General features: G+C 42.0%; 1 protein-coding gene and 1 pseudogene across 1 annotated transcript; both read left to right on the top strand.

Annotated features, from left to right (window-relative positions):
* The first annotated feature begins 2,640 nt into the window (after nt 1-2,640).
* On the top strand, nt 2,641-4,017 carry LOC135537473 (high choriolytic enzyme 1-like). Its single transcript, XM_064963621.1, has 2 exons — nt 2,641-2,987; nt 3,468-4,017. Exons 1-2 carry the CDS (start codon nt 2,764-2,766, stop codon nt 4,015-4,017), a joined length of 774 nt encoding a protein of 257 aa, XP_064819693.1. The 5' UTR covers nt 2,641-2,763.
* A 4,380-nt stretch (nt 4,018-8,397) lies between these two features.
* On the top strand, nt 8,398-9,907 carry LOC135537475 (hatching enzyme 1.2-like; annotated as a pseudogene).
* The last annotated feature ends 2,118 nt before the right edge of the window (nt 9,908-12,025 follow it).

The following is a 12,025-nucleotide window of genomic DNA, read 5'->3' as shown; positions in this document are numbered from 1 at the left end:
CTGTATAGACCTGCCATTACACCCTAACCTGTATAGACCTGCCATTAAACCCTAACTACAGACCTGCCATTACACCCTAACCTGTATAGACCTGCCATTACACCTAACTACAGACCTGCCATTACACCTAACCTGTATAGACCTGCCATTACATCCTAACTACAGACCTGCCATTAAACCCTAACTACAGACCTGCCATTACACCCTAACCTGTATAGACCTGCCATTACATCCTAACTACAGACCTGCCATTACACCCTAACCTGTATAGACCTGCCATTACACCCTAACCTGTATAGACCTGCCATTACACCCTAACTACAGACCTGCCATTAAACCCTAACTAAAGACCTGCCATTACACCCTAACCTGTATAGACCTGCCATTACACCCTAACTACAGACCTGCCATTACACCCTAACTAAAGACCTGCCATTACACCCTGCCATAACCCTAACTACAGACCTGCCATTACACCCTAACTACAGACCTGCCATTACACCCTAACTACAGACCTGCCATTACACCCTAACTACAGACCTGCCATTACACCCTAACTACAGACCTGTCATTACACCCTATCTACAGACCTGTCATTACACCCTATCTACAGACCTGTCATTACACCCTATCTACAGACCTGCCATTACACCCTAACTACAGACCTGTCATTACACACCAACTACAGACCTGTCATTACACCCTAACTACAGACCTGTCATTACACCCTATCTACAGACCTGCCTTTACACCCTAACTACAGACCTGTCATTACACACCAACTACAGACCTGTCATTACACCCTAACTACAGACCTGTCATTACACCCTATCTACAGACCTGCCATTACACCCTAACTATAGACCTGCCATTACACCCTAACCTATATAGACCTGCCATTACACCCTAACCTGTATAGACCTGTCATTACACCCTAACTATAGACCTGCCATTACACCCTAACCTATATAGACCTGCCATTACACCCTAACCTATATAGACCTGCCATTACACCCTAACCTATATAGACCTGCCATTACACCCTAACCTGTATAGACCTGTCATTACACCCTAACTATAGACCTGCCATTACACCCTAACCTGTATAGACCTGCCATTACACCCTAACCTATATAGACCTGCCATTACACCCTAACCTGTATAGACCTGTCATTACACCCTAACTATAGACCTGCCATTACACCCTAACCTGTATAGACCTGCCATTACACCCTAACCTGTATAGACCTGCCATTACACCCTAACTACAGACCTGCCATTACACCCTATCTACAGACCTGCCATTACACCCTAACCTGTATAGACCTGCCATTACACCCTAACTACAGACCTGCCATTACACGCTAACCTGTATAGACCTGCCATTACACCCTAACCTGTATAGACCTGCCATTACACCCTCACCTGTATAGACCTGCCATTACACCCTCACCTGTATAGATCTGCCATTACACACTCACCTGTATAGACCTGCCATTACACCCTAACCTGTATAGACCTGCCATTTCACCCTAATCTGTATAGACCTGCCATTACACCCTAATCTGTATAGACCTGGCATTACACCCTAACCTGTATAGACCTGCCATTACACCCTAACCTGTATAGATAGACCTGCCATTACACCCTAACCTGTTTTTATTGTCTAGATTATTACAGTGTTTTATTTTCTAGATTATTAGTGTTTATATTATCTAGATTTTTAGTGGTTTATTGTCTATATTATTACATTGTTTTATTGTCTAGATTATTACAGTGTTTTATTGTTTAGATTATTACTGTGTTTATTATATAGATTATGAAAGTGTTTTATTGTCTATATTATTACAGTGTTTTATTGTCTATATTATTACAGTGTTTTATTGTCTAGATTATTACAGTGTTTTATTGTCTAGATTATTACAGTGTTTTATTGTCTATATTATTAGAGTGTTTTATTGTCTAGATTATTAGAGTGTTTTATTGTCTAGATTATTACAGTGTTTTATTATCTATATTACTACAGTGTTTTATTGTCTAGATTATTAGAGTGTTTTATTGTCTAGATTATTACAGTGTTTTATTGTCTAGATTATTACAGTGTTTTATTGTCTATATTATTAGAGTGTTTTATTGTCTAGATTATTAGAGTGTTTTATTGTCTAGATTATTACAGTGTTTTATTATCTATATTACTACAGTGTTTTATTATCTATATTATTACATTGTTTTATTGTCTAGATTATTACAGTGTTTTATTGTCTATATTATTACAGTGTTTTATTGTCTAGATTATTACAGTGTTTTATTATCTATATTACTAAAGAGCTGCAATGATTTCAACGTACTGTTTTACACCTGCTGTATCCTGTGCAGGTGACAAATAAACAATAACAGTTGAAACGTTCCTCAGCACATCATTGTAGTAGAGTCAACTGTCATTACATTAGTGTGTGACCTGTTTGTTGAGTAGGCATGGCCAGGTGTAAATGGACCCATATGGATTAAAACCATGTTGAAACTGTAGGTGTGGTGGTGGAGCCCTCCCTTCAGAGGTTTATTTAGGACTAACAACATGGACCCCAACCCAGAATCCTCCAGCAGACACACCTGAGGAGGACTGTATAAAAAGCCCAGGACTGACCAGACAGAATCACACATCAAGACTCTCCAAAGCATCTCCAGGACCAAGAAGCCATCTAGAGTATCTCCACTGTCAGATCCAAGGAGCCATCCAGAGTCTCTCCTCTCCACACACTGAAGATGGAGCAAAGCCCCTCTCTCACCCTGCTGCTGCTGCTGCTGCTGGGCCTCTCTCAGGCCAACCCTCTCATGGAGGATGGAAGTGGACCAGAGATCCTAACAGACAACCCAGAGGCTGTAGACATCACTGAGAGAATTCTGACCACTAATAACGGCTCCAGTCAGTTTCTGTTGGAGGGGGACATGGTGGCACCAACAACCAGAAACGCCATGATTTGCTATAGGTACAACCAACACACACTGAAAACAATATTGTGCTTCTACTTTTAAAACTATTTGCATCAGCTAATTTAGTATTTCCAACACAAGGTATTTTTATGTTGAATATACTTCACTTTTAGTGTTTCAGAAAGTTGCATGATCACAAAATATACAACTTCGCTTCGTTCAAACCTGCATACAAACATTGTGTAGAAAGTAGCATTATAAAGTCAAAAGAATGTGGAATTACCCACAATCCTCTAAAAACAGAGCCAGGTGTCAAAAAGCTGTTGCTAGAACTTAAAGTTAGTAAGTTGAGGGAAAATGTCCCTTGGAGTTGTTTTTATGTGCATCTTATGTTGATATATTTACATATTGACATTTCAGGTTGGTTAAACGAATGAGGTAGAGTGAAGTACTAACTATAAAAACTATATTTTTTTAGGTCAAAATAATTGTATTTTCAAATATAATTGACTAACCAGCTGAATGTTATTTTACAGTGCAGGATGCTTCTGGAACAAAGGCCCCGACGGACTGGTTGAAGTGCCCTACACAGTGAGCAGTAGCTTCAGTTCCTCTGACAAGCAGGGCATTGAAAACGCCCTCCGGGCCTTCACTTCCAAGACCTGCATTCGCTTCGTGCCTTGGCAGAATCAGGTTGACTTTATCAGCTACGAGCCCAGAGATGGGTGCTGGTCCCCTCTTGGTAGAGTGGGAGGCCAACAAACGGTCTCTCTCCAAATGGACGGGTGTGTTTACTTCGGCATCATTCAGCACGAGACTCTCCACGCTCTGGGCTTCCAACACGAACAAACCAGGAGCGACCGTGACGAGTACGTCACGATCAACTGGAGTAACATCGACTCTAACAATGCCTACAACTTTGATAGATCAAACACCAACAACCTGAACACTCCCTATGACTACAGCTCTGTCATGCACTATGGAAAAACAGCCTTCTCTATCAACGGGATGGACACCATCACCCCCATCCCCAACCCTGACGTGCCCATCGGCCAGAGACAGGGTTGTCCACCACGGACATCCTGAGGATCAACAGACTCTACGGCTGCTGAGAGGAAGACATCAAGTCACAGGAGAAAAGTCTGGAAAAGACCAGATGAAGGAAGTCAAGTCTGACATATAGAATGTTATCTTATTGATTTAAAATCATTGTTGAGTTGGAACTTTTTAAAATGATCATTGCTGTAGTTGTGTAGTTCTCAAATTATTTTAATCATATGACTTAGTTAATTATCTAAAATAAACAAGATTGAAAGCAGATGCTATTGTGTAATTCTAGTGTTTTCTAGTGTGTGTTTGTCTGTGTGTCTGTGAGAGAGAGAGTTAACAGACTTGGCACAAGTCCTCCATGTCTGTCCTGATCCAAGACATTCTTCCTCCAATCAGCACTAGAGTGACATCACTTCTGTCACAACTACAATGACATCATTTCTCTCACCTAAACACAATAAGACACTAGGAATATTCACAACTACAATGACATGAAAGATAAGAATTATTTTTGGAAGAGAATGAAGGAGGCTGACAGAGGACAACATAAATATCTGCTCTGGGAATCTGACAACAAAGCAGAAATAAAAATCAACCACATGGTATTTTCTTGTTAATATTTATACTGTAGATGTAACTGGTCTGGTCTGCTAAAATCATCACTTCAATGTGGTGTCACACGTCCCCAACAAAATACAGGTTTCTCCTCAAAATGTTTTAAAATGCTGGACATTGAATCTTATCACATAACAAGATAGACAAACAAACCAAAACATTCTGCTGACATGCTGACATCTCTCTCTATTTATCTTGGATCTTGGAGGGCACTACGGTGTTGAACACTGAGCTGTAGTCAATGAACAGCATTCTTACGTATGTGTTCCTTTTGTCTAGGTGGGAAAGGGCAGTGTGGAGTGCAATAGAGTTGGTGTCATCTGTGGATCTGTTTGGGGCGGTATGCAAACTGGACTGGGTCTAGGGTTTCTGGGATGATTGTGTCAATGGGTGTCATGCCCAGACTTTCAAAGAATGTCATAGCTACAGATGTGAATGCTACGGGGCGATGATAATTTAAATAGGTTACCTTGGTGTTCTTGTGCACAGAGACTATGGTGGTCTGCTTGAAACATGTAGGTATTACAGACTGGGTCAGGGAGAGGTTGAAAATATCAGTGAATACACTTGTCAGCGCATGCTCGGAGAACACGTCCTGGTAATCCATCTGGCCCTGCGGGTTTTGTGAACGTTCAACTGTTTAAAAAGGTCACATCGGCTACGGAAAGCATGATCACAAAGTCATCCAGAACAGCTGGTGCTCTCACGCATGGTTCAGTGTTGCTCGGCTCAGAGCAAGTGTAGCATGCATTTAGCACATCTGGTAGGCTTGTGTCACTGGGCAGCTCGTGGCTGGGTTCCCCTTTGTAATCCTTAATAGTTTGGAAGCCCTGTATTCGCTCGCAAGTTGATTTTGTTCACCCACACCAGACGCAATCAGGAGGAACAATTATGTTAATTTGGGGACAGGTCAAAAAGCATTGAACATTTATGGCAATTTAGTTAGCTCGATTGCTGTTGCTAGCTCATGGGATAAAGCACAAGGTCCTCTACTCCGACAATAAATTAACAGCTAAAACGGTAAACGAAATTAGTTTCTCGTCATCTCTCCTCTTTCCATCAGGCTTCTTCTCCTTTGGACTTTATATGGCGGTTGGCAACCACCTTTACAGCATTACAACAACCGACTGAAGTGTCACATATAAAACAACAGATTAAAACAGTGAACTATGTTTGTACTGAATGAATGGTCAATACCACCTTACAACAATATCACAATGTATGTGAATGCATGTCTCTGTTCCTTGCTGTGCGTCTCTTCACAGTCCCTGTTGTTCCATAAGGTGTATTGTTACCTGCTTTTTAAATCTGATTCTACTGCTTGCATTAGTTACCTGATGTAGAATAGACTTCCATGTAGTCATGGCTCTATGTAGTACTGTGCGCCTCCCATAATCTTTTCTGGACTTGGGGACTGTAAAGAGACCTCTGGGGCATGTCTTGTGGGGTATGCATTGTTGTCCGAGATGTGTGCTAGTATTTTAAAAACAGACAGCTCGGGTACATTCAGCTTGTCAATAAAAACTAGTGTCTAGATGTTGTCTGTAATCAATGACTTCTGGTTTGGAAATGTACGCACGGGTCACTGGAGATGACGTTGTCGATGCACTCATTAATGAAGCAGGTGACTGATGTGGTGAACTCCGGATGAATTCCGGAACATATTCCAGTCTGTCGCTTAGCAACCGCCTCATCGGACCACTTCTGAATTGAGCGTGTCACTGGTACTTCCTGTTTGAGTTCTTGCTTGTAAGCAGGAATCAAGAGGATAGAGTTATGGTCAGATTTACCAAATGGAGGGTGAGAGAGAGTTTTGTATACATCTCTGTGTGTTGAGTAGAGGTAATCCAGAGTGTGTGTGTGTGTGTGTGTGTGTGTGTGTGTGTGTGTGTGTGTGTGTGTGTGTGTGTGTGTGTGTGTGTGTGTGTGTGTGTGTGTGTGTGTGTGTGGGGTGTGTGTGTGTGTGTGTGTGTGTTTGTGTGTGTGTGTCCCCGTTGCACAGGTGACATGCTGGTAGTAATTAGGACATGCTGGTAGAAATCAGGTTTAAAGGATTTCGGTTTTCCTGCAATAAAATCACCGGGCACCAGGAGTGCTGCCTCTGGATGAGCATTTTCTTCTTGGCTTATGGCCCTATATAGCTCATTGAGTACCAGCATCTGCTTTTGGTGGTAAATAGACAGCCATGAAAAATATAGATGAACATTATCACTATAGTATGGTCTACAGCTTATCATGAGGTATTCTAACTCGGGTGAGCAGAACCTCCAGTCTTCCTTAATATAAGGAGATTTGCTCAATTTGCAGAAGCAGCCCCAATAGATCCACAGTGGACAAGGTGCAACCGCCATCACACTCACTGACACTGCCCTAACCCATCTAAGAGGAATACAGCACCTATTCAATGGAGGCTAAAATACTGTCATAAACCCTAAAAGTTTTACAGATGAACAATCGGAGCATTGACTATAGCCTGGTAGGCAATCACCACCTGCACCTGCAGGGCTCTCCAAGTTGAAGCATCACGGGGGAAATTACCTGCCCTCCAGGACAACAACCACCCGGTCACTGCCTGTTCACCCCTCTATCCTGTGCAGGTACATTGGGTCCTGGCCATCAGACTGTTAAATAGCCATCACTAGCACATTAGAGGCTGTCCCCAGGACTTGAAATCACTGACTTTAATAAATGGAACACCAGTCACTTTAATAACAAAATATCTTGCATTACCCATCTCCGTATATACGCCTGATCATCAACAATCTGACATTGGGCCCATTCCTTTAGTAGATGTGTGTGCGTGCTTGTTAGATATTAATGCAGTCAGAGGAAGAAGCCCATTTGTACTCCCATGCTCACCCATTTGACCTCCATTGACTTTGATCTGAAATTATAAATTTGCAGGGTAGCCTAGTGGTTAGAGCATTGGACTAGTAACCAAAAGGTTGCAAGTTCAAATCCCCGAGCTGACAAGGTACAACATCTGTCGTTCTGCCCCTGAACAGGCAGTTAACCCACTGTTCCTAGGCCATCATTGAAAATAAGAATTTGTTCTTAACTGACTTGCCTGGTTAAATAAAGGTAAAATTTAAAAAAAATTCCACTTTGGATGGTGTATCAATACACCCAGTCACTACAAAGACACAGTCGTCCTTCCTAACTCAGTTGCCAGAGAGGAAGGAAACCGCTCAGGGATTTAAACCATGATGTTTGGAGGTCTTTGTTATTTAGCCATTTTTCACTAATGCAGGCCTCAGCTATACAGGCACAACTACCACAATCTATAACAAACATAATTCTTCCAATACATTTGATTCATATTCCCAGACAAATATTACAACGATGAGTTTGTCTGAACAACTTGTTTACCTGTTCTATAGCATTTGTCAAACAGGAAATGGCAAATGTGACAATATTTAACCAGTGGCCTACTCAATCTGACACGTTCCTCAGCACATCATTGTCGTAGAGTCAACTGTCATTACATTAGTGTGTGACCTGTTTGTTGAGTAGGCATGGCCAGGTGTAAATGGACCCATATGGATTAAAACCATGTTGAAACTGTAGGTGTGGTGGTGGAGCCCTCCCTTCAGAGGTTTATTTAGGACTAACAACATGGACCCCAACCCAGAATCCTCCAGCAGACACACCTGAGGAGGACTGTATAAAAAGCCCAGGACTGACCAGACAGAATCACACATCAAGACTCTCCAAAGCATCTCCAGGACCAAGAAGCCATCTAGAGAATCTCCACTGTCAGATCCAAGGAGCCATCCAGTCTCTCCTCTCCACACACTGAAGATGGAGCAAAGCCCCTCTCTCACCCTGCTGCTGCTGCTGCTGCTGGGCCTCTCTCAGGCCAACCCTCTCATGGAGGATGGAAGTGGACCAGAGATCCTAACAGACAACCCAGAGGCTGTAGACATCACTGAGAGAATTCTGACCACTAATAACGGCTCCAGTCAGTTTCTGTTGGAGGGGGACATGGTGGCACCAACAACCAGAAACGCCATGATTTGCTATAGGTACAACCAATACACACTGAAAACAATATTTTGCAAATTCTAATTTAAAACTATCTGCATCAGCTTATTTAGTATTTCCAACACAAGGTATTTTTATGTTTAATATACTTCCCTACTTTTTCCTAAACAGTGATAACAGTGACAGGAAGTTTCCTAGAAAGTGATAACAGACCAAGGTTCCTGTTCCTAAAAACATGATCACCAAAGACAGTTAACCTAGACAGAAAAAGTGATAACAGACCAAGGTTCCAAGACAGGAAGTGATAACAGACCAAGGTTCCTAGAAGAAAGTGATAACAAACCAAGGTTCCTAGACTAATATATATATATAATATACAAATCATTTGTGAGAAATATACTTTTCTTCCGAAACCTGAACACATTGTGTAGAAATATTGTAAAGTCAAAGAATGTGGAATTACCCACAATCCTCTAAAAACAAAGCCAGGTGTCAAAGTTGTTGCTAGAACTTAAAGTTAGTCTTGAGGGAAAATGTCCCTTGGAGTTGTTTTTACGTGCATCTTATGTTGATATATTTACATATTTACATTTCAGGTTGGTTAAACGAATGAAGTAGAGTAAAGGGACTAATAAATTATAAAGATAACAAATATATTTTTTATGTCAAAATAATTGTATTTTCAAATATAATTGACTAACCAGCTGAATGTTATTTTACAGTGCAGGATGCTTCTGGAAAAAAGGCTTGAACGGACTTGGTTGAAGTGCCCTACACAGTGAGCAGTAGCTTCAGTTCCTCTGACAAGCAGGGCATTGAAAACGCCCTCCGGGCCTTCCCTTCCAAGACCTGCATTCGCCGTGCCTTGGCAGAATCAGGTTGACTTCATCAGCTACGAGCCCAGAGATGGGTGCTGGTCCCCTCTTGGGAGAGTGGGAGGCCAACAAACGGTCTCTCTCCAAATGAACGGGTGTGTTTACTTCGGCATCATTCAGCACGAGACTCTTCACGCTCTGGGCTTCCAACACGAACAAACCAGGAGCGACCGTGACCAGTACGTCACGATCAACTGGAGTAACATCGACTCTAACAATGCCTACAACTTTGATAAATCAAAACACCAACAACCTGAACACTCCCTATGACTACAGCTCTGTCATGCACTATGGAAAAACAGCCTTCTCTATCAACGGGATGGACACCATCACCCCCATCCCCAACCCCGACGTGCCCATCGGCCAGAGACAGGGGTTGTCCACCACGGACATCCTGAGGATCAACAGACTCTACGGCTGCTGAGAGGAAGACATCAAGTCACAGGAGAAAAGTCTGGAAAAGACCAGATGAAGGAAGTCAAGTCTGACATATAGAATGTTATCTTATTGATTTAAAATCATTGTTGATTGGAACTTTAAAAAATGATAATTGCTGTAGTTGTGTAGTTCTCAAATTATTGTAATCATATGACTTAATGAATTATCTAAAATAAACAAGATTGAAAGCAGATGCTATTGATTAATTCTATAGTGTTTTCTAGTGAGTGTGAGTGTTTGTCTGTGTGTCTGTGAGTGAGAGAGTGAGTGAGTTAACAGACTTGGCACAAGTCCTCCATGTCTGTCCTGATCCAAGACATTCTTCCTCCAATCAGCACTAGAGTGACATCACTTCTGTCACAACTACAATGACATCATTTCTCTCACCTAAACACAATAAAGACACTAGGAATATTCACAACTACAATGACATCATTTCTCTCACCTAAACACAATAAAGACACTAGGAATATACACAACTACAATGACATCATTTCTCTCACCTAAACACAATAAAGACACTTTCTCTCACCTAAACACTATAAAGACACTAGAATATTCACAACTACAATGACATCATTTCTCTCACCTAAACACTATAAAGACACTAGGAATATTCACAACTACAATGACATCATTTCTCTCACCTAAACACTATAAAGACACTAGGAATATTCACAACACTACAATGACATCATTTCTCTCACCTAAACACAATAAAGACACTAGGAATATACACAACTACAATGACATCATTTCTCTCACCTAAACACAATAAAGACACTAGGAATATTTCAACTACAATGACATGGGAATAGAGGGCTGGGAAGAAAAAAACACTAATAATTATTTAAGGAGGAAAATAATCAGTGAGGCTGACATGAGAATATAAATATATGCAGTGGGAATCCAGCTATTGAGATGTGGATCTGGTTAAGTAAATCAGGTGTTAAAATTAGGTGAAAAGGAGACTGGAACAGGACTTTAAAAGAGCTTCAGCTCCTGGTTGGACGCAGCTCAGAAGGCTGGAGTCCATCTGGCAACACAGAGACCTGCCTGGTGAATACAACCAGGGTGGAGGACACAACTGTATCCTCTATTTTGTTTTGTTTATATAGGCAGAAGTAATGAAATGTACAGTATTCACACAGGGTAGTAGGTATTCACAGGGGTAATAGTGCTGTAGGGTATTCACAGGGGCTAAAGGGTAATATGGTACACAGAGGGGGTAAGAGAGGAGAGGGTATTCCCAGGGGGTAATAGAGTAGTAGGGTATTCCCAGGGGTAATATGGTATTCCCAGGGGTAAAAGTGCAGTAGGTTATTCACAGGGGGTAATAGAGTAGTAGGGTATTCACAAGGGGTAGGAGAGTAGTAGGGTATTCACAGTGGGTAACAGAGTAGTAGGGTATTCACAGTGGGTAATAGAGTAGTAGGGTATTCACAGGGGGTAATAGAGTAGTAGGGTATTCATATGGGGTAATATGGTATTCCCAGGGGGTAAAAGTGCAGTAGGTTATTCACAGGGGGTAATAGAGTAGTAGGGTATTCACAAGGGGTAGGAGAGTAGTAGGGTATTCACAGGGGGTAAGAGAGTAGTAGGGTATTCACAGTGGGTAATAGAGTAGTAGGGTATTCACAGTGGGTAATAGAGTAGTAGGGTATTCACAGTGGGTAATAGAGTAGTAGGGTATCTCAGGGGGTAATAGAGTAGTAGGGTATTCACAGGGGGTAATATGGTATTCCCAGGGGGTAAAAGTGCAGTAGGTTATTCACAGGGGGTAATAGAGTAGTAGGGTATTCACAAGGGGTAGGAGAGTAGTAGGGTATTCACAGGGGGTAAGAGAGTAGTAGGGTATTCACAGGGGGTAATAGAGTAGTAGGGTATTCACAGGGGGTAATATGGTATTCCCAGTCTCCCAGTGGTTCCTCAGGACAGTCTCCCAGTGGTTCCTCAGGACAGACTCCCAGTGGTTCCTCAGGACAGTCTCCCAGTGGTTCCTCAGCCCAGTCTCCCAGTGGTTCCTCAGGACAGTCTCCCAGTGGTTCCTCAGCCCAGTCTCCCAGTGGTTCCTCAGCCCAGTCTCCCAGTGGTTCCTCAGCCCAGTCTCCCAGTGGTTCCTCAGGACAGTC

Source organism: Oncorhynchus masou, unplaced genomic scaffold (assembly GCF_036934945.1).
Source record: "Oncorhynchus masou masou isolate Uvic2021 unplaced genomic scaffold, UVic_Omas_1.1 unplaced_scaffold_789, whole genome shotgun sequence".
In the NCBI taxonomy this organism is placed as follows: Eukaryota; Metazoa; Chordata; class Actinopteri; order Salmoniformes; family Salmonidae; genus Oncorhynchus; species Oncorhynchus masou.
The sequence above is the reverse complement of the archived record's forward strand: the minus strand, read 5'-3'. Positions and strand labels throughout refer to the sequence as shown.

Coding starts and splice junctions, on each gene's coding strand:
- LOC135537473 (XM_064963621.1), top strand. CDS start 2,764: ATGGAGCAAAGCCCCTCTCTCACCCTGCTGCTGCTGCTGCTGCTGGGC. Junction 2,988..3,467: donor AACGCCATGATTTGCTATAG/GTACAACCAACA, acceptor GTTATTTTACAG/TGCAGGATGCTTCTGGAACA.